This window comes from Neopelma chrysocephalum, unplaced genomic scaffold, assembly GCF_003984885.1.
Source record: "Neopelma chrysocephalum unplaced genomic scaffold, ASM398488v2 Primary Assembly neopelma1_69, whole genome shotgun sequence".
Classification (NCBI taxonomy): domain Eukaryota; kingdom Metazoa; phylum Chordata; class Aves; order Passeriformes; family Pipridae; genus Neopelma; species Neopelma chrysocephalum.
Window position 1 is genome coordinate 3,620,923 of NW_020897729.1, and position 21,591 is coordinate 3,642,513.

Consider the following 21,591-nt stretch of genomic DNA (forward strand, 5'->3'; position numbering starts at 1 on the left):
AAGCTCAAACCAGTTTTTCTTTAAATCACCCTAGCAATTTAAGTAATTAGTACAAAATTACAGTAAAAGAAGTAAAGGTGCAAAGATGAGAAAAACAAAGTTTTCTTCCCATTTCTGATGTCCCTGATCTGAATGAAAAGATAGTCACACCCTTGATATATTCTCCCCACAGAGAATCATACGTACACGATCACGAGTAGTGAGACAGACTGAGCGGTCATTTACACTGTGCTATAGTGATGATGTGAGATTTCATTAATGTTTAATACAAGGATGACAATTTCAATTTGCTTTCGTAATTTACAAAAATAATTACTTTTAAAAAAAATCATTCTGGAATAAAAATCAGTATTCTAGTCTAAAAATTTTGAAACAGAATGTTTGGATATTTTTAGAATGGAACATTTCAACTTCTCATTGACATGTTCTCAATTACAACAAAACAGCACCTTTGGAGGGAAGAATCTGCTGTCAGAAAATTACTGACCAGCCTTGTTTCAGTTCTGCTGCTGAGAGCTCTGCAAAGCTCCCAGCTTCTCCTACTGCAGGAATCACGCTGGCGCACTCTGTCCAGGGACCACAGTGGCTACCGAGTACTCTCCTCCTTGGCCAGCAGATGGCACATTTTTTGCCACAGGGTTTACGATCTCCAAATTATGTCAGTCTTGTGATTGCCAGGAAAGGCTTAGTAGACTTAACACTCAGCGTTTGGTTTGGGTGAGTAACAATGTAGATAAGAACATCCCATCTGTGCAATCTGTTTTAAATATTATGCTTTAGCAACAGAGCTCCGAAGTTTGCCAGTTACTTATTATGAGCAAGGTGTATAAATAATGCTCTAAGTGTAATTTCACGAACATAAAGAATAAAGGCTACTCCTGCACCAGAAAAATTGCATTCTTAGTGATGCAGATAGTGCAGGAACTACAACTCTGGGGTATGAAAACATGTCTGAATTAAAGCTCTGTTGATGACACTGCTGACATCCAGAGCTGCACGATGGCCATTCTGCAGCTGTCTGAATTTAATGTGCTCTCTCTCTTGTTCATTCCACCTGTGACTGTGGGACAAAATATGTATTTCAACTGACCACGAAAATTCCTCAGCTTTACTATGGATGGCCTATTGGATTTTTGCCATAATTCAGACACGACCTTTTAATCACACTCAGCAGTTCCAATCATCCTCCTGTGCTATGTTGACACAGTGTAAGCCATGGGAGAGAGCTGTGCAAACACCTGACATCAGAACATGGGGAGCATGAACAATGAATGCTGGCATTTGATAAGATGTAAGAACCCATTTCCTTCCTTGTTTTCTCAGGTCTCTCAGCCAGCAAGATAATTGCTCCCAACTTAGGAATATCAGCTCTGAGGATAAGAGGCTACAGAATTAGAAATGACATCGTTGTGTGGCCATTGTAATGTAGAGAGAGCTGTACCAAATCCAAAGTATAAATTCCTCAAATATTCTTAAAAAATAATAATGGGATTAGATATTTTCAATTCTATAACTAGCTACTCACACACAACTCCTAATGCTGCTGTGTTTACAACACTACATTAGTATAATTCAGCTTCCACAGTTTTAATTAAGCTTTAAGTGAAGTTCATTTGGTAAAATGTAAGTAATAACAAAACGTTTCTACTGCATTCTCAAAGAAGAGGAAGGCTGCTTCATGAAGGAAAGAGGGAAGGTTTTCCTAATTGGGTAAGGCATCTTTCTACAATGAATACTGGTAGTACTGCTGTTCCTGCACTCGTTTCAATCTGCTACTCAGTGAAGACTCAACCATAAGCTCCTACTAATATGGAGTAACAGGGATTCAAAACTTGACAGAGATTCTTTTCTCTTCTGCCATGAATACTGACAGTGCTGATCTGTGGGTTGAAGATCAGGTATTAAATTACTTACCTTATTGTTTCAGTTCAAATTGAGCCACAGAGAATCAGAATTCCCTGCAGAATCCAGAGATATGCCAAAGAATTATATTGGTTTTAAAAGTAAAGAGCAAAAATATATCTATGAGAAGCACTGTCTGAATTTGGTGGCTGCCTCTCCACCTTCCACTGGATGCACTTATCACAGGAGCCATAACAGACCAGTTGGCTTGAAACAAAAAAATAATAATATGAGTGAAAAACAAGGGAACAAATCTGACTAGGGTAGAGAATGAACAAGGAAGTACCTGTCACTCAGGGAGGACATATTTTTAACTGAAACTTAGATTGCTATAAAAAAACTCAAACAGTTGGGGTAGACAAGAATTGAGGATTATTGATTTCAACTTGGGGAACAAAATGCTCATCAATGGAACATCCACAGGAGCTGTAACATGTTTAAAGACTTTGACTTACATGCCCAAAACAATATAGTTTAATATCTTGAAAATCCACCAAACACATGTGAAGGAACATAGTTTTATTTCTTATTCTAACCCCTAAGCATGTCAGCAGAAGTTAATTCCTTGACATTCAATCCAAAAGAAAAAAAGATTAATGCCATAAAACATCACGTAGAAGTAAATCTACTATAGCTGAATTCTCTTCATTTATAAGTGCCAGCTGTTCTAGCAGCTGTATATTAACAAAAAGAGTAGAAATGCTCACAAATTAATAAAAATAAAGGGGTATAATGGGACGTAGCTCAGGCTTTACAAAAGAAAAAAAAACCAGTTCCAGCAGGAATCTAGAATTCAGATTGATCATTTAAGCAGTCTTGTGACTGCTAAACTAAAATCTCCTGTTTGAATGTAGAGGCCTGATTTTAAATTGTGCTGAGAATTAACCTTAAATTAACCTTAAATAGCATTATGGGTACTCACCATTTCAAAAATCAGGCCTTAGAGCACTCAGCCAAAATCTATCGTGTAAAAAACTGATATTACTTGGAAGTGACTGAGATGGACATTGAGCAGTGCAATGCCTCTAAAAGGTAATTATGGGCAGAATTAACCTTCAAAGTAGCTCTTATATTTTACAGTGCTTTGGGAATTGGTGCAGGTCGTGGTATTAACAACAGCAGCACTAGTGGCTTAACAGCTTTCTTTCATGGCCCAAATACAGAGATCAGAATGTTCTGGGTAGTGTTTTGCCATACTTCCTTATTCTCTTGATCATTCCCACAATACAAACCAGGTGCAAGAAGCAAGCAAACCAAGCATAAACTATGAGATCACCTCTTTCTTCAGAGTTCAATCCACATGTATGGACAGATTAGTAGATTTACAAACAACTCCTCTGCCCTGTTTAGCTTCCAATTAAGTTACTTTTCTATCATAAGACAACCAAGATAACTCTGGAACTTTGACTCAAGGTGACAGATGTCGGTTGTAGCCGACAGTTTGGCACAGGAACAGTGTCAATAGGAAGGGTACAATGTGAGTTCACTCCACTCAAAACATATCAGCACTGCTGTAGCTCTATTCATTTTCACTGTAAATATATATTAGCCACCATCAACCCATCAACTGGAACCAATAAATATTCATACCATTTGCAAATTTATGAGAATAACCTGTCATTTAGCAACATTGTGCTTCTGCCACCTGTTTTTGCCAATGAAGAACTATTAAATCAATCTTACACTTCAACACTAATCGTCCACGAAATAGCTGTTCTAAGGCAACTGAATTTTAGTCTGCATAGGGTCCATCCATTCCTTCTTTAACAGCTACTGTACAGAGAGGTGTTTATTATACACTCATATTTGTTTGAATAATCACCTTACAACTCTGAAGAACCCAAACTAGTTTGACTCAGAAGTTCAGTGATCTCTTCTGGAATGTAGCACCCAATGCTCAGTGGAACTCAGCCCTAACACAAACTCAGCAGGGCGCTAACAACTGTTCGGAGCAGAAGGTGATTAAACCGCTTGCTGACACTGAACTGAGTCACAATCACTGGTATTGCCAGGGGGTGCCTCAGCCATGGATTAAGCTCAAAAGACTCATGCAAACCTTAACAGGATGTTATCAACCCCAAGTGCACTGCGGACAACAGTAAATAAAAAGAATGGTTCTGAAGACTGCAGAACTGTCTGCAGCTAATGAGTCTGACAAAACTAGTCTGAATCACAAAATGGGTCTGACTAGTAAAAACAGACTTAAACATCCAATTCCCCATGATACACCTTGGAAAGGGCAACTGATATATTTGTGATTGATGTATCTTACCCAGTGCCACTCATGGCTGGGAAATGACATGTATGAGCTAAGCTCTATGATCTCAAAGAATAACAATTTCACAGTGAGAGATGGTAATACTACCAAAAAAAAAAAGTGAATCCCTATTTACAACCTGAATTGCCAAACTACCAGGCTGCTATAGGAAAAAAATTCACTCTGACCCAAATTGCAAACAGACTGCAGAATAGTCAAACACCATTTGATAAATGGTGATAAAGTGCAAAACAAGAAATTGTGAGAAAGGGCTGTTCTATCCAAGCACACTCGATAACACAGCAAACAGATGGTTAAGCAATATCAACACAGGAGTACCAGCAGAGCTAAGACAGCATTATCACTGCCTCCACAGTTTGTTTTGTTCTCTTCAAGGCCCCACAGCTCAAACATGGCAGGTGTGCTGGGTTCGCAGTGCAGGGCACGTGGGTTCAGTTGCCTCAGAAAGAGCCAAAAGACTGAGGGAAGGAGCAGGTGAAGGACAGCAAAAACACATAACATGCTAGACAGATGTAGAAAGAGCAGCAGTAGCTTTTGCATGAGTGTTTCACATATAATTCTGCAATGATCTTGAAAAGTCTTAGACTACAAAGCTCACCCCATTAAAGAGATCCCACAGAAAGCATGTCTGATGTCAGTTCTGTAGTCAGTATTCTTGAGTACTTAATATTTATTTTTCATTTATTTATTATACATTTCCACTCAAAAGACATCTACTTAGAAAACAGAAGATGAAAGATCATTGATAAAAGGTGGATAACACATCAATATACCCCAACAATCTCAGCACAAAAAATATAGTTTCACTTGCATTTTGAAAGGTTTCACAGCACTGCACAGCTGAATGCAACAACTGACATATTTTAATATATACAAACAGAATTCAATTGATTCAATGTTATACTGAATTTTTTACCACCACTTTTTCTTCTTATCTCTCTACTGAGTTTTTTCACAGATGTCTTTACCCAGGGTAACAACGTTAATGCCAAATAGTATCAAAAAGCAGCTACCTTGAAGCAGCAGTGAATATTTTCTAAACGAAAAAGTCACTCTTCTTCTCCCTCCTTTCATTGCAGTATTTCCTCCTGAAAGCACGGGAGTGTGCTTGCTTGCTCATCACTCCTGCTACCCTAAACAACTGAGAGAGCTTTGTTCTTCTGCACCAGCAGTTCTGCTCATGAACACTGACACTGAATTTCCTTTTTTAGACAGCAAGGACGCAGACTTTCTTCCTCTTCTCCCCCCCCTCTGCCTCGCCTCCCCTCCCCCTCCTACAGTCTTTGCTGTGCCCTCATCTTACCTTCAACAGCACAAGAAATCCATGCTGCAGTTTTTTTCCTCGTTAGCAGCTCTATGGCAACAGCAGCTCTGAGGCAGCAGTCCTTCACAGTTCTCACTTCTCTCTGCTTCCTTCTGCATAAAGATACACAGTCTGTTTGCCCAGGAAATTAGCAAAGACAATTCTGATGTGATGCAAATTAACAAACACAATTCCAAAATTATTTCAGAAAAAGTGTGCTCCCTGGGGTACAAAGTTGTATTCCCAGAAGAACTGAATATTAACAATGCAAATGAATAATAGTAAAGGAAATCAGAGAACTCTTTTTGTTTAATTAACTGTAAAATCATCTTTGTGGTAACTAAGCTTTCTTGAACACAAATGTGAAAAAAGAGAACTCCGAGCTTAAGATACATAAAATATCACATCCAAAAGAAGTCCTGAAACCAAAAGTATTTGTCATTGTTTGACTGAGTCTTTCTTCATTTGTTATTAACACATAAATTAAATCAGTGGTTTGTTTGTTAAACTCCTACTAAAATAAAAGCAGTAATGGCATACAAGAATTCATAGTCTTGTAACCCATGGAAAAGTATATATCAGAATACATTTAGAAATGGTAACACAAGCTAAAGAGGGCAAAAAGCAAGCAAAGAAAAAATATCAGTAATTGGGTGGTTACTGAGTACTACAATATCTGTCCGCTTAGAAATTAGGATTTTCCTGACTTTGCTACTTTTAAATTAATCAGAAGAATGAGCTACAAGTAAATGTTGAATATGACAGCAAATAAACAGCTCCTTAAGACTAAGAAAGAATTACTATCAGAAACTCTTTAATTAAACTAAAGTACCTAAGACAAGATAAAAGTACTTTGAATAGAGGCACACACATTTTATTTATTTATTTATTGCAAAAAACCTGTCAGTAAATTATAATCTAATAATTTTCACTACATGCATGAACTAAATGAATCAATATATTCCTGCAATTCAGCATGAACTTGCATTTCTGTCTCCTGCTGGGTAAAGAACAAAGGTTTCTGGTCACTGCCAATTGCTGTGACATGATGTGTTAAAGTGCATGTCCTGGAGTGGCACGAGCAACGCCACAATTATTCTTATCTAAAGTAACATGATCACCTGCATCTTGTCCTGTCCATGCATTAGTCCATGTCCATGCTTGCTTGTGTTGGTGGATCCCAGGAAAACACAGGCAGCTGTTCCTGGGTACAACCTGAGAGGAAAAGAACGAATTCTCTACTATCCAGCACCTCAAATGTTCATTTTTTGCCTCATCTGGCAGTATTCAGTCAGCATACAAAACAATATAAAATACCATTCTGGGATGGGTTAAAGCACAAACAACTGGGGCTAAGGACTGGCCTACAGAGGCTTCACAGCACGAAATAGAAGCCCCAAACAACAGAGCAGGACAGTTACAATTAGCAGCTCACTTGGCACTTCAGCTTCATGAGCACACATTTCAAACCCAGCCATGACAAGAGCATGAATCCGTAACACTGTTAAAGAGAAAAGCCTTGGAATAATTATATTTTTCATCCCCAAAAGATCTCAGAAAGATTGAGAAAACAAACGAACAAAATTATTACAAAAGTCATAATGTTTATCTTGATTAAGTTTTTAAACTTTTCCCCACCCAGAGGTCACTGCTTTGCAGGCTGAAGCATAGCACACAAAGCCATCAGTCCCAGCCTTAAACAGTTTACAGTCCAAGAGATTCTTCAAAGAAAGACGATAATTTCCATTGTACAAACAGATGAAAGAAGGGCACAAAGCTGAAACTAATTATCTATACTTTCACATTAAATCAGTATCAGTAACAGAAACTGATTCTGAGCTATAGTTACCTGCAGAAATTAATAGTCTCAATTTTCTTATGAAAAGTAAATCTCAGTAGGAAACTTTCAATTTGTAGAAATTAAGATTTACCTTGAGGCAATACTTTTGACTACACAGCTCATTTTATTAATGACAAAGTATTTATCTTTATTTTTACCTGTTACATGCTGTAACAAACTATAAACTGCAAAATACTACTTTGAAATTTAAAATGCTCTGATAGAGAAGGAGCAAGAGAATTCGTTAACAGACAAGGCTGGATATGGACACAGAAAGAGCTTCTGTTAAAGAACAATGAAGTAATTTGTGTGATATCTCACTCTTGCTGCTTAGGGACGTGCACATTTCAAATATCCTGACAATAAAGGCCTGTAAGACACTCACAGGAAGTTCTCTGTGCAACACTGTATCAGTTGATAAATGAAATCCCTGCCATTTGTTGTCACCAATCTGAGATGGGCCCTCATAACTCACAGCACTGCACAGCACAGTGTGTTTGTCCTGATGTCCAAAAGTGTCATTTGGATGGGGAAGGGCAGAGTGGCTGGCTCTCATCACTCAGGACACAGAGCATCTATCAAGGTTCACGTATATCCAACATAAGAGATTATTACTTTTTGACCACAAACTGGCCCTATGAATTTACCCCTGTAAAAATCAAAGTCCTACTTGGCCTTTTTGGTGTTTTCATCTTGGGCTTGGTGCACGTGCATTACTTCCTCCTACTGAGAACATAACACTCAACTTTTTATCAATGAAGAAAGGTGCTCAGATTAAATAGAGAGTACAGGTCTGCCTGTAGTGGCTGTTCCAAAAATTAAACAACTGAAATCATCAATTGAAAACCTTAAGCAATGTCAGTGGATTCCAAATTTGAATAATGATGAGAATAAACAATGTGCACAGATGGTTAACCAATAGCAGAAGGAAAAATGTTTTCTTCAAAGTAATGCACAAGCTCATACCTTTCTCTCAGAATTGGAAAAAAATATTCTTTGCAGACTGCCTCACAGAAATATATGACATGCACTATTTCATGGGAGTGCAAAAGGCTTTCAGCAGACTTAAAAATAAATGTAACCACTACTGTGTCAGGATGTTACCAGCAGCTGCCACCTGGTTCATCTCTCAGCTTTTCTTTACTTTTGCAATAGAAAGAACAGACTCTACCCTGAAAGTACTTGTAACTTCTATCAAAGATTTCTAGGCCTCCTGTCATTACTGACCCCCATGTTTCAATCACTTGCCCACACGTCACCTCTGAGGCAAATACCATCACCCCACTTTGCAGAGGAGAAAACTCAAGAGCAAAAAGAGCTCTCATTATAATAAGAGTCAATGGCAAGTCTTTAATAAATATAATCTGTTCAATTTTAGTGTTAAAATTACATGTCTGTGGTCACACTGGGAGTCCTTAACACAATAAAGAAAAGAGCTAAGCCGACTTCATGTCCTGGACCCAACTACAAGCCTTGAAAACTACAACAAAGGATCTAATTGCTCAATCAAGGAGAATATTCAAGACCTAAAACTGTAATTATTGAGTTTTATAGCATGCAGAGGACTGAATGACTACAAAAATCATAGAAAGAAAAGTGTGTTTCTGTTTCAAGTATTTCGGTTAAGGTTTTATTGTGCCAACATTTTTCTTATTACCAGAATCGTTACTAAAATTACAAGACCACCATAAGTGATCCCATATGATAGTTTTCTTACTTTATACTCCTTTAAAGAATTAACTGTAATTTATATGCTTCCTCTAAGAAATTAAATACTGATTTTCTAAAATTAACCCTAGTTTTTTATTAGAAGCCCAATGTAATGCTAACTAAAGTAAAAGGGAAGTTTTTCACAAATTCAAAGGCCATTGAATGAAACTATATATACTTACTATAAAAATAAGTAGTATTTCACTTCCCTTAGTTCTAAAGATTTTTTTACCCTCTGAGACAGAGCTGAGAATCCTGGGTTTCTCTGAGGGCCCAGAACACTTCTGCCACTTCCTTTCAGCAGCAGTTTACTAAAACTTTCCCACTGCATAAACCAGAGAATTTCATTATTTCAGACTAAGAAATACGTAACAGACAACTTCAAACCTCTGAAGGCAGGAAGGTCACTAAGAGTCTGAATTTAAGCTCCAAACTCTAAAGAGGAGATGAATTAATGGATGAATAACCGGAAATATTAAATTCACACAACTTTGCTCTTTCTTTTTAAAAAATTAGTCTTAAACAGTTTAACAGATTAACATCATCAAGGAAAAAATCTAACTGGGAATGAGAGAACTTAAGGTAAGAAACAAAAGTATGCAAAACTAAAGCAGGAACACTCCTTGGAGACTTGTGCTCCAAGCAACTCGGAAGGACAAGCCACAAACCACCGTGCATACATTTCAGACAAGTGAGTCAGCTGGCCAGCAAAAGGTCCTGTCCACCCCACATCCTCTACACAAGCCTGAATATCATGAATAGACTGAGCATGTGAGACAATTAAATCAACTAAAGCAGCTTAAATCCCACTGTCTGTCTATAGTGCTTGCCACCTAAGTAATTCAAGCATATTTGAAAACATTCCTTATTGACCTAGTGCACAACTATTCAGTGAGACAGAACTTGGACTGGGAGAGGAAATTCTGTGTCTGGATGTACTTTTAATTCACTCAACGGGGACATCATTGAGATTTCACAACACAAATTTGACTACAGTTACAAAGCGTAGAAATATCGGTCAAAGCGTAACAAAGTTGTAAATTAATTTTAAAAAAGGATGACAGAGCAAACCTAGCAGCCCAACATACTGAAGTCATCAGAATGTGGATTTCAGATTACATGAGAGACTACAGAATACAAAGCCAGCTTTCTCAGTCCATTAAAAACACTGCATTTTATAAAATCCTATTGTTTAGTTTGTTTAAATTGTAATTTCAGTGGAATGACAAAAAATGCATAAGTTAGCATTAATGAAACCCTGACTACTTTTAAATAACAAGCATGGGACTCCTGGAATTTGGACTTTCTTTCTTCCCTGGAGGCTTTCCAGAATCTTTCCTATCCACTCCTACATCTGAGGAAGAGCGCTTTTGTTTAGGCAGGATCCTTTGGGACTGATGAACTGAAAAACAGGACTTCTTGCTAACAACACCCTAACAAATCATCTTGATCCTTGACATGACCTACTGTGAGTGAGCTCTGTCTGTTTACCATTACTTTCTTTGCCCTGCTAGTCATGACAATCAAATAATACACAGTCCCCACTCTCGCACCAGACTTGCGAATGCAGGAGAGGAACTCAGGCATCTTCCAGGTTTCCTGTGAAGTACGTGACAGTTTCACAGCAAATTCAAATCATGCTATGAAATTTCTAAAAGGAGATTTCTGAGATTTCCTAATGCAAACTGTACCACAGGCTTTGCCAGAATATTGGTGAGCAGGGATTACTCAACTGGAGCTCAGTTTCAGGAGGTGTCAGCTCCTACTGCTTTCTTTAGATACATCATTCCTTACTTCAATCTGCATGAGTAATGACTGGAAACCCAGCTGCTAAACCAGCTAGTCCATCTGTTACCCCCTGCTAATAAATGTATAATTATGTTCACTCTCACTAAAGAGCTCATGATTCACTGGGATTGTCTTTTTGGGAAACATCTACTGAAGTATATTAGGTGCACATATATATGTGGCCGTGGATCCTATCTTTAGTACACACATATTATTTAGTGTCTTCTTGGTGTCTCTTCTGCTTGATGAAAACATGAACCTGATCCTTGAGGAGCAAGTTTTCAGCTGAGGCTGCTCTAGAAAGCTTAATCAGATCTAAAGCCAGGGGACCATAAGAAATCCCAGTGTAATTCCAAGATTTTTGTCAGTGACAAAATCTGACCTTTCAGTACCTCCTCACTTCTTGTTCAAAACACAAATAATTCCAGGCAGAGTATGGCTAACACTGACCTAAAAATACACAAGTTAGATATGAAATCACATGACATGGCTGCTTGCCCTACTGTAACCAAACAGACATTTCTCAAACACTGTACAAAGGTTTTAAAGGGTGTAAAATGTCGAAATTTTTTCCTCTAGTACAGTTAGGGGTCACTGCTAGGATAACAATCCTGGATTTCTGCTATCTTGTTTCACAAAAAGAAAGGACTGATTCTGCATTTCCAACCATTTGTTTATCCAAATTTAATGAAACAAAATTTCTTTCCTCTTTTCATTTGGTGAAACAAGCCAATGATTTCCACTGCAGGAAACACTGGGTTCTGTTCCTCATAGGCCCTGGTGTGAAATATCCATATGAATAAATCTCTTTTACGTGGGAACTGATGATTTGTTTCTTAAATCATAATTTCATTGTTCCAGTCATACAACACTCAAAGCAAAAAGAAAGTATCTGCCAAGGGGCCACCAGATCAAGGACTGTCACTGCATTAAAACAACCATGAACCAGAGCAAATAATGAGGCCAAATAATTTGATTCATCAAACTCTGCCAAACTCTGCCACGACCACGTGACAGGCGATACCAATAAACTCAACAGGCTTTCCTTTATACTCAAGCATCAGGTAAATCAGAGATGAATAAAATCTTCAGAGACACAGAAGTCTCAAGCTCCTCTACAAAGGTCAGTGGTCAAGAGCTGGGGGGGCAGGCAGCACTGCTTGGCTACGTAGTTGCCTAATTCCAAGAAATCTTGGCATCTGACTGAGAGACTTTCCATTATTTTAGACAGTAAATAACAATATAAATTTATAAAATTGTCCCTTGATCGAAGTTAACAGGCAAAAAAACATTTTCTGAGTTTTTTTTTAACAGGATGAAATTTGGTCAAGCAGAATAAAACAAGATTTCCAGGAAGCTAAAGCAATGGGAACAGTTTCTCCTTAAAGAAAGCCAGGAAAGCCTTGCTAGCTAAAAACTGTTGTCAAAACTGAGTTCTCAAAGTGATCTGATAAATGGATAATCTGAAATAACACAAATTTCATTATAGGGAAAGATAAAGTAGATACTTGTTTCTGAGATGTCATTTCAAATCTGTGAAGAATGATAACTTACCTTCCTGAAACTCCCTCAGGTCCTGAAATCTTTTCCACTCAGGTTTGCAAATACTTCAAGACTTAAATGCAATACTTAAATAAAAAAATACATATTCAACAGCTTTCTTAATAAATATTCAAGATCCCTAACAAATATTCAGCACTTTTATTTCTCCTTTTAGACTCAAAGTCATCTTAGTGGGAAATCTAACCACGCTAGCCATGCATTCATGTTCTTTCTTCAGTCCATCCTGTTTCTTTTACAACCAGAGGTTTATGAGTCCACATAAACTGTCATCATTTATTTAAAAAGCCTCTGGCTATCGTTGAATAGCTGTCTGAACTGCAAACACAAGATATTCTCAATATTTTCTACCCAGCATGGGTGAAACAAAACTTGAGACCATTAGGGTGGGTCACAAGTGGAGTTGTATTTATATAATTTTGCTGGGATATTGGTAAATGCTACATTATTTCTACAGATGATATTGCCCTAGCAGATGTTACCATAGGAAGATTAAATGTATATATAGTCTTTGTGAGATTCCCTTTATGGATATTCTAGATGGTTCTACACAATTTACAATATTCTAGACAAGTAAAGGGTCGAGTTTTTCAAGCACTGCCTTCATTTGTTCATATATAATCACTATGGAAACAGGTTTGAGAAGTGATACATATAAACCCATTAAAGTTGGCAAAAAATTATTACTTGCAATTTACATTATTTGCCCACGTATTAAATACTGATGAAGACTATTGTGAAACCTGAGAAGAGCATTACAATGATCAATATTCTTTTCTACCACAGTATGAAAGCACTGGGCATGATCATTGAATCGGTTTGCACAGTAACATTTCGTTTACGGCTTTATATTGAACTGCACTAACCTTTAAATCAGTCTTGACAGGCTTTTTTTGTGAACATCGCTGTACTGAGACCTGCAGTGTATCACAGCACTGCGCTTTCGGCAGCGCCCCAAGGACCACCCAGCCCGTCTCCTAGAAATACTCCCCAATACTTCTTCATCCCTTTCAGGAATGATGCACCCTCAGCGCCCCGGGACAAGCCTGCAGGATTCAGCCCCGGGACCGCGGGCCTGCACCGCCGGGTCCGAGCGGGGCGGGGGTGAGGGGAGCCCTCAGAGGCGCCTCCATCTTCCCCCCATCACCTCACGGCCCCTCCGTGCGCTCCCAGCACTGGCCCCTCACGACCAATCCGGCCCCGGCCGCAGGAGCGCGGGGAGGAGCGCCCGGGTTGTGTTTCGCCTGCAGGGAGGAGGGGGCGGCGGGAGCCATTTCTGGGAGTGGGGCGAACCCGCGCCCCTGGAGCGCGGCCCCGTCCTAGGACATGCTCTTTTCACTCCTCTGTCATCCCCTTACTCTGGGGCTAAAAAAAAACAGACGCGGCGGGGGAAATATGGCCAGGAAAAGGCGCCGCTGTGCCGGCCCAGCCGCTGCCGCAGGGCCGGTCGGTGCCCCTCACCCGGCCAGGCCCGGCCACCATTTCCCCTTCCCGCCCCGCGCTGCAGCAGGGCCGGGCCGGGAAACCCCGTGCACGCGGTGGGGGGGCAGGGAGGGAGGAAGGAGTGAGGCGTCGTCACGCACTCAATGGTGCAATATCCTTCCGCGCTCCGAGAGAAAAAGAAGTCCCATGCTCCCCGTGACCTATTGGCCCCAAGCGGCTCAGGTACGACCTTCGGAGTAACCCAAACGGTCGTGTGACGGGAATCCCTTGGAAAACGGGGCTAATTCCGGGGGGATTCGTGCTTTTTCGCCAGTGGCATGCTGTGTATATCCATGCGCAGAGCGAAGCGCAACGAGTCCGACGGCGGGGCGGGTATATAAGGCGGGCGCCGCGGAGCGCTTGCCTTTTCAGTTGAGGACAGAGCTGGTGATCGGAACATGTCAGGGGGCTCCGCGGATTATAGCAGGTATGGCGGGGGGCCCAGGCCCTTTCCTCTTTCAGGGGCTCCGTGGGTTGTGCGGAGGCGGCCGGGTAGAGGCGAAGGGGGGTGGATGTGGGCGCTGGGGTGCGCTGAGGGGAGGCCGGCGCTGCGGTCGCTCAGCCCTGCGCCCCGGCCCCTCCCGTTCTAGACGTTTCTGTCCCGGCGCTTCCCTTGGCTCGCGACTCAGCGGCGGGTTAGCTCTATTTCTCAGGGCTCGCTTTTCCTTACTGGCATTTTTTTTTTAGCCATCCCCTTGCGCCTGAATACAGATTTTTTTTTTTAATTTAAACCGTAGACAACTGAGTCGTGGCTGAAATGTTTTAACGCCTCCACGAGGATTATTTTTCCTTGACGTTCTGTTCCTCTCCTCGCGCCGTTGGTTCTCCCCGGGTTGTAGGGCCGCGCTGGGGGCAAGATCATTGTGTTTTGGGGGGGCCCCCCCGGGCCATCGCCCGGCGCCGTCCGCCCGCAGCGCCCGGTTTGCGCAATCCCAGGGGTGGAGCTCTCGCGAGAGTTCCCCGGCGGGGCGGGGCGGGGGGATCCGCAGCGGCGCCGGGAGCGCGCCCGCCCCTTCACCCCCCTTCCTCCGCGGGAGCGCGCGCCATTCCCCGCCGCGTCGGGACCCGGCCCCGGGAGCTGGGAACGCCCGAGCCGGGGTGGGGGGAGGGGGGTAGGAGTTCGCCCGTTGGCAAAATCCCAGAGCACCTGCTGGAATGATCCGTCACGGGTCCCGCGGCGCTGGCAGCCGAGGTGCCGGCGCGCTCCCGGGTGCTGGTTGCTCCTGTACTAACAGCGTGTTCTGTTCATTGGCAGAGACCATGGCGGCCCAGAGGGAATGGAGCCCGATGGTGTCATCGAGGTGAGCACCTGTGAACCGATCTGAGAATTTAGTCGCTGGTGGAGATGGGTATTGTGTTTAATATTTTGCCTTTTTTTTTTTTTCCATTACAGAGCAATTGGAATGAGATTGTTGACAATTTTGATGATATGAATTTAAAAGAATCCCTTCTAAGGGGCATTTATGCTTATGGTTTTGAGAAGCCTTCAGCTATTCAGCAGAGAGCTATCATTCCATGCATCAAAGGTATGTAGGCAATTCATTTATTATCAACATGGAATATTTAGGAAAGCATTGTAAAATGCATACATTGCTTTATTAGTGTATAGTGATACTTATCTTCAATCTTAAAAAGTGATATGATGGTACACCATCTTTCGGGACTGACCTGAAATGGAGAGAACTTTATAGTACTGATCACTTGATTCAAAGGGAATGAAATAAAACTAAAAACCATGAATGACCTCTGGGAGCAGTAAATGTGTATCCTACTTTTTTTAGGGTATGATGTGATTGCTCAAGCTCAGTCAGGTACTGGCAAGACAGCCACATTTGCTATTTCCATCCTGCAGCAGTTGGAGATTGATCTCAAGGAGTCCCAGGCACTAGTACTGGCCCCTACCAGAGAACTGGCTCAACAGGTATTGATAGCGTAGTTTAAAAAAAATAAATGCTTGTGTGTTGCATAGGTTTCAGGTTTCACAACTGTGAGACAACAGACTTCTCAAGGGGCTGTAATTAATATCCATTCAGAACCCTTTTTGTGTGAAGTAATGGGGGATACAAACTGCCTTCTGTCCCACAAGTTCTCTGCCTGCTTGAAAAGCTGAGTTGATGCCCATGGAGGGTGTGCTGGGGCAAAGGTGCAGGAGCCACCTTCTGTGCTGGATGTGGTTAAGATGTGGCAGCATCTCTAGCAGAAAACCAGCTTAAAAGCACAGTGTTCTGAGTGGAAACAGAATTTACTTTCTTTGGAAGCTATTTGAACCTGAGAGCAGTTGTGCAACATGAAAACTGCAAGTGCACATGTGGTCACTTAGATTTTTCATGTCTTTGTATGTTCTCTTGACAATGTAATTGCATGTCTGCTTAACCTTCAAGGCTTGGTATTCTGTTAAGCTAAGTGAACATCTCTTCACAAAACTTATAGGATACTTAAATTTTTAGGGTGAGAGTATTTGTTATGTGGGGTCTTGAAATGTTAAACCCAACTTGAAATGGAAAACATCATTTTCAAGTAGAATATACTAAAATGCCAGTGCTGCAGTGACAGTTCTTCAAGGTAAAGCTAAACATAACTAAATCAGACAGAAAAGAATCTAAAAAGTCAGTGGAACAAGAGCCTCTGATCAGAAGGTTAAGCCTTTGTTCTACTCTGAAGCCATTGGTGAGGTGAGGGTTGTTTTGAAGCCTGGCATACTGCGGTGCACTTGCAAACAGCTCACAGAATTGTTCAAGTGCTTAATGCAGGCCTGAGCAGCTGAGAGCTTGAGCTCACTTTGGGAGGCCTTGCCTTCAGCTTAGTAATTGATTCATGGTAGTCACTCTTCCAGCAAGTTCATCTAGTAAGGACAAAAATGTAACTTAAAGTGCCCCTCTGACTCAAGGTTAATAGTGAACAACTTTAATAATGTGCAGTTAGGCAAAGTCCTTTTAGCAAGTCTCTTCTAAGAGCTGTGTAGTCTTTGCTGTCCTGGTTTCCAAAGTCCATAAATGCCAGTGATGATGGACCTTAATCTTTATTGTACCAGGAACTACTAATGGAAGGTTCTATTTTAGATTCAGAAGGTAATCCTGGCCCTTGGAGACTACATGGGAGCAACATGCCATGCTTGTATTGGTGGCACAAATGTGCGCAATGAAATGCAGAAACTGCAGGCTGAGGCTCCACATATTGTGGTCGGAACTCCAGGGCGCGTGTTCGACATGTTGAACAGGCGCTACCTTTGTAAGTATGAATTCAGTCATGCTCTTAAATAAATTTCCAGTATAAATCTCATACCCAGTAAGAGCTTTTGCTGGAAAGTGTAGTACTAAAGGAGAATGATATTCAGAAAGGACTTGGTGTGTTTCTGAAACTTCATGAGATGCTACTTTGTTTTTTTCCAATAGCGCCTAAATGGATCAAAATGTTTGTTCTGGATGAAGCTGATGAAATGTTGAGCCGTGGATTTAAGGATCAAATTTATGAGATCTTTCAAAAACTTAGCACAAACATCCAGGTAAAAAGCTTTTACATGGTTAAATTAATGGATGCAGATTTTATTACAGTGTGGCTGAGAACTGAATTGTACACATTGGTGTTCTGGGTACGTGCTAACACAGAGTAATGTGTTCCAGGTTGTGCTGCTGTCAGCTACAATGCCAATGGATGTGTTGGAAGTGACCAAAAAGTTCATGAGAGATCCCATCCGTATCTTAGTAAAGAAGGAAGAACTGACTCTGGAGGGTATCAAGCAGTTCTACATTAATGTTGAGAGAGAGGTTGGTATCAGTTGTACTTGCTCTGACAGGACAACTTTAATCTCTTACCTTCTTGTTAAAAGCACTGTACTAAAATTGCAGGAATCAAGGCTGAGCTTTGGTTTCTGCAATAATGCTAGTAGAGTACATGCAAGAAGAAGAAAAATTCAGCACTGGATCGAAAAGACTAGGGTGGACCTCTTTCTTAATGTCCAGTGTCCTGTGTCTTAAGATTTGGTGCAACAATTGATGCAAAAATTTGACTTAGTGTCTTTGTTCCAACTTTCCAGATAATACTAAATATACTGTGTGTGAGAGGATGCTTCATTAATTGTTGTATTAGAGTTTTATTCCTTGTTTGGGGCTCTTAATGTATGAGCTGTCCATGGCATGATGCATTTCCTTATCTTCCTTGTTTCTTTTCAGGAATGGAAGCTGGATACTCTCTGTGATCTGTATGAGACACTGACCATTACACAGGCTGTTATTTTCCTGAATACAAGGAGAAAAGTAGACTGGCTTACAGAGAAAATGCATGCCAGGGACTTCACAGTCTCAGCTCTGGTAGGAATTGATACTTCCCCATCACTTCTGAAATGTCCTGTATGTACTGGGAAAGAAATGGTAATGAGGGGTATTAGAATGAGAAGCAGGAAAGTTATAATATAGCTGTGCAGTGCTGTATTATCGTTCCCCCTGCTTAAAGTAAAGTGCTTCCTTTCTATCCCTACCTGCTTCGTTCCCACGGCAGGTAGGGACGCTGGGTTTCACACATGTGGCTGTTTCTTAAAGGATGTTCCAGTCTGGAGCATTGGAACTATACTAACTGCAACTGTTTTTTAAATTCTCCAGCATGGTGACATGGACCAGAAGGAACGAGATGTTATCATGAGAGAGTTTAGATCAGGGTCAAGCCGTGTCCTGATCACCACTGACTTGCTGGTGAGTGTTACCTTACACTGAACACGTTCCTGTTATAACCTGGTGCCAAAAGCTTCATAAGTCAGTGATGGCTCTTGTAGCCTGAACTGTTGGGAGCCTTTTGGAAGAGCAAAGAGCACGACTCCACTATGGACTGCACAGTTGTAGTTCATAACTAACAATGTGGCTGACAAAAAAAACAGGATAGATAAATTTTTAAGAAGCCTGTGACTTGCATTCATTTCTCTGTGTTGCTTTCCAGGCTCGTGGCATTGATGTGCAGCAAGTGTCTCTGGTTATCAATTATGACCTGCCGACCAATCGTGAGAACTACATTCACAGGTCAGTGGCTCTGCCCACCAGTTTGTGTGCTCTGCTGAATGTCACAGCAAAGGCACAGACCCTCACCTGTTCTTCCCTGTAGTCCTTGCCAAAACCAGGAGGTGTTACTCATCCATGCATACAGTAACTGCTCAAAAGCCAGCAGGGAATAAAGCCAGTTGTGGATGGGCTTTAGAAAAGCCCTGCATTTGCACAGCTGTGGTTCTGAAACAAGGGAGGAGCAGGACTTTGGACAATAAAACAAAGCAGTGGGAAAACTTAGATGTTTAAGAGGTTTGGTAATGGCTGATCATTCTTAAAGATGTGGGGAAAATGCCAGCTACTGAACTGCCTTTTGTCACGTAGGCTGCGATGAGCAATGGCAAAGCCATTACTGGCACATCATTGACAGCAGCATCAGCTTAATTTGGGGTCCTGGCTGGTCTTGAGTTCGTTGCTGCTCAGGGACCAGACAGACCTTGCTACTCCTAGCAAGCGAGTTGTATAGGGCTGCCTTCACTTGAGGAGGTCCAGCTGTGTTCATGTTGTGTGTGCCATGTTTGCTCTTGGTGGCTCCTCAGTGGGATTCTTTCCTCTGTGGTGTGTCTTCTGGTAGCAGTTTGTTCCCCTAGGTTTAGTTAACTGCTTCTAGTGACTGTCCCTAAATTAAGTAAACTGTGCTTTGTTACTTGATGTAAAAAAATACAGGAGTCGATAGCAGCAGTTGATGACACAAGATGGTGCTCAGAAACGACGTTGACGTAATTTAGGACGTGGATTCGTAAGCGGCACAGTTTGAATAAAGAGCGAGTTGGTATTTATTTATTTCTTTTGTCATGATTATCCCCTAAGTTTTGTGAGCCATTTCTGTGTGTTAAGCTCTCGCTGGCAAGGTGCTCTACTGTGCAGTCTGTAGGAAGGTAGAGCTGATGATGGTGGGTGTAACTAAACAGTACTCACTGATGTGTTAGTGACCGATGTGGGCTTACACAAAAATGTTGGACTTAAATTTCGCTTTTTAAAAAAAAAACAAATCCTAAGTTTTCCCACTGGAAACAGGTTGAACTAAATTTCTGAAGTTCAGTGTGCTGTTCTATATGTTACTGGATGTAATTGGATTTAGTAACAGTCTGATTGTTCAACAACAGCCTGTCTTCTGTGTGCCCTGTGCTTGGGATTGGATGCATGAGGGGTGGCTGTGCAGTTGAACAGAGGGGAGGGAGACTGAGGACCCAGGACCTCAGACCGCAGCACCAACCATTAAATAAAGATCTTACTTTACAGCCAAAGAGTAACTTTGTCTGCCCTGCTGCCATTATGGGATGGACCTTCTGCTATGCTGCTGGCAGCAGCTGCTGGTTTTTCCTGACCAGAGGTGATTTTGCTGGCAGCTGGTCCTGTAAAGGCAGCCTAGGGTGGCCAGTGGCAGATAAGAGCAGCAGTTTGTGAGTGGATCTTGCAAACATGTAAAGCAGGTTGGAGTGGTTAACTTGAATGTAAATGTGCTTTCTTTTGATGCAGAATTGGTCGGGGTGGCCGGTTTGGCAGAAAAGGTGTGGCTATCAATTTTGTCACTGAAGAGGACAAGCGGATCCTGCGAGACATTGAGACTTTCTACAATACTACAGTGGAGGAGATGCCGATGAATGTGGCTGATCTCATTTAGTCCCCGGGATGAGGTGGTTGTGAATCCAGTGCTCGCTGTTGCTGAATAGGCGATTCACAACGCGCATTGTGCTTCTTTCTTTGGGGATATATTGAATCTTGTCTCAATGCTCATTACGGATCAGAAATACAGATTTTTGATAAGAGAAGCGACTTTGTGTCGTGAGCTCTTGTGGGGAAAGCCATTGGCTTTGTCCACTTTAGGGTTAGACTGTTGGGGTTGGGTGGAAAGTCATGGGGTCTGTAAATTTTTTCTTTATTAGAAATTTATTTCCTAGTTCCATAGAAGTGGTTGTATTAGATGTTCTTTATCATTTAATAATTTACTTATGGACTAAAAGATATAAGTGCTGTATAAAGTCAGCCAATTATGTTAAACTAGCCTACCTTCCTTTATTGTATGTACTTACACCTCAGATTAAATTGGAAAGGCCTTTCAAAATCTCTAAACTTTTATAAGAGCATTAAAATGCATTTTTGTTTCATATGTATTTATTCAATAAAGTATTTAATTAGTGGTAAGTGTGATTTGGACCCTGTTGCTAAGCCCCAGCAAGCAAGCAATCATACTATTGTCTTAGTTAGGGTTAAACCCAGTAAAATTTGCCATATTGCACATGTCTTAATGAAGTTTGAATGTTCAATAAAATACTTCTATATTCACTTAAATTGTAAATAGTTGCTTCTTGGGTAGAGGGGTCTCATTTAGAAGAGTGCCAGCAGCCTGGGCTGTCTCAGGGTGGGAGCTGAGGGTGACAGGGCCCAGCAGGCAGCTTTGTCATTATTGCAGGGGTGTTCTGGACTAGTACTGGGTGAGCTCCACGTGCCAGAGGCTGTCCCTATGTGACACAGCTCAGGGGTGCTGGACAAGTGTCCTTGACACTGAAATACCCTTTCATCAGTGTAGAAAATGGCTCCCTTAATAATCGGTGCTGGTTGATAAAACTCCCTGCACTGCAGCATTTTAGCTGCATTCCTGTACAAGGGCTCCTTTTTTTAACTGCATTCAGGAAGGTGGAACCAGGTGTTCAAAGCACCTCTGAAAGGAAATGTCCCAAAGCTGCTTGACCACCAGAGC

The 21,591-nt window shown here is 41.4% G+C and overlaps 1 protein-coding gene and 3 non-coding genes across 4 annotated transcripts; all 4 read left to right on the forward strand.

The window, feature by feature from the left end:
• Nucleotides 1–14,168: 14,168 nt before the first annotated feature.
• EIF4A2 (eukaryotic translation initiation factor 4A2) lies at nt 14,169–21,182 on the forward strand. The gene is made up of 11 exons (XM_027685681.1): nt 14,169–14,290; nt 15,119–15,164; nt 15,257–15,389; nt 15,645–15,784; nt 16,923–17,091; nt 17,256–17,365; nt 17,484–17,627; nt 18,033–18,170; nt 18,459–18,548; nt 18,790–18,869; nt 20,370–21,182. The coding sequence occupies exons 1-11, from the start codon at nt 14,262–14,264 to the stop codon at nt 20,512–20,514; spliced, it is 1,224 nt and encodes a 407-aa protein (XP_027541482.1). The 5' UTR covers nt 14,169–14,261; the 3' UTR covers nt 20,515–21,182.
• LOC113968944 lies at nt 15,496–15,566 on the forward strand. Its single transcript, XR_003534689.1, has one exon. It is a non-coding gene; the product is annotated as a small nucleolar RNA SNORD2 (small nucleolar RNA).
• LOC113968942 lies at nt 17,674–17,854 on the forward strand. Its single transcript, XR_003534687.1, has one exon. It is a non-coding gene; the product is annotated as a small nucleolar RNA SNORA81 (small nucleolar RNA).
• On the forward strand, nt 18,254–18,381 carry LOC113968945. The gene has a single exon (XR_003534690.1). It is a non-coding gene; the product is annotated as a small nucleolar RNA SNORA63 (small nucleolar RNA).
• Nucleotides 21,183–21,591: the final 409 nt, after the last annotated feature.

What these genes read in the sequence shown, in the direction of transcription:
- EIF4A2 (XM_027685681.1), top strand. Translation starts at nt 14,262, where the DNA reads ATGTCAGGGGGCTCCGCGGATTATAGCAG. An exon ending in ACATTAATGTTGAGAGAGAG is followed by an intron (nt 17,628 to 18,032) that starts GTTGGTATCAGT and finishes GTTTCTTTTCAG; the next exon opens with GAATGGAAGCTGGATACTCT. An exon ending in TGATCACCACTGACTTGCTG is followed by an intron (nt 18,549 to 18,789) that starts GTGAGTGTTACC and finishes GTTGCTTTCCAG; the next exon opens with GCTCGTGGCATTGATGTGCA.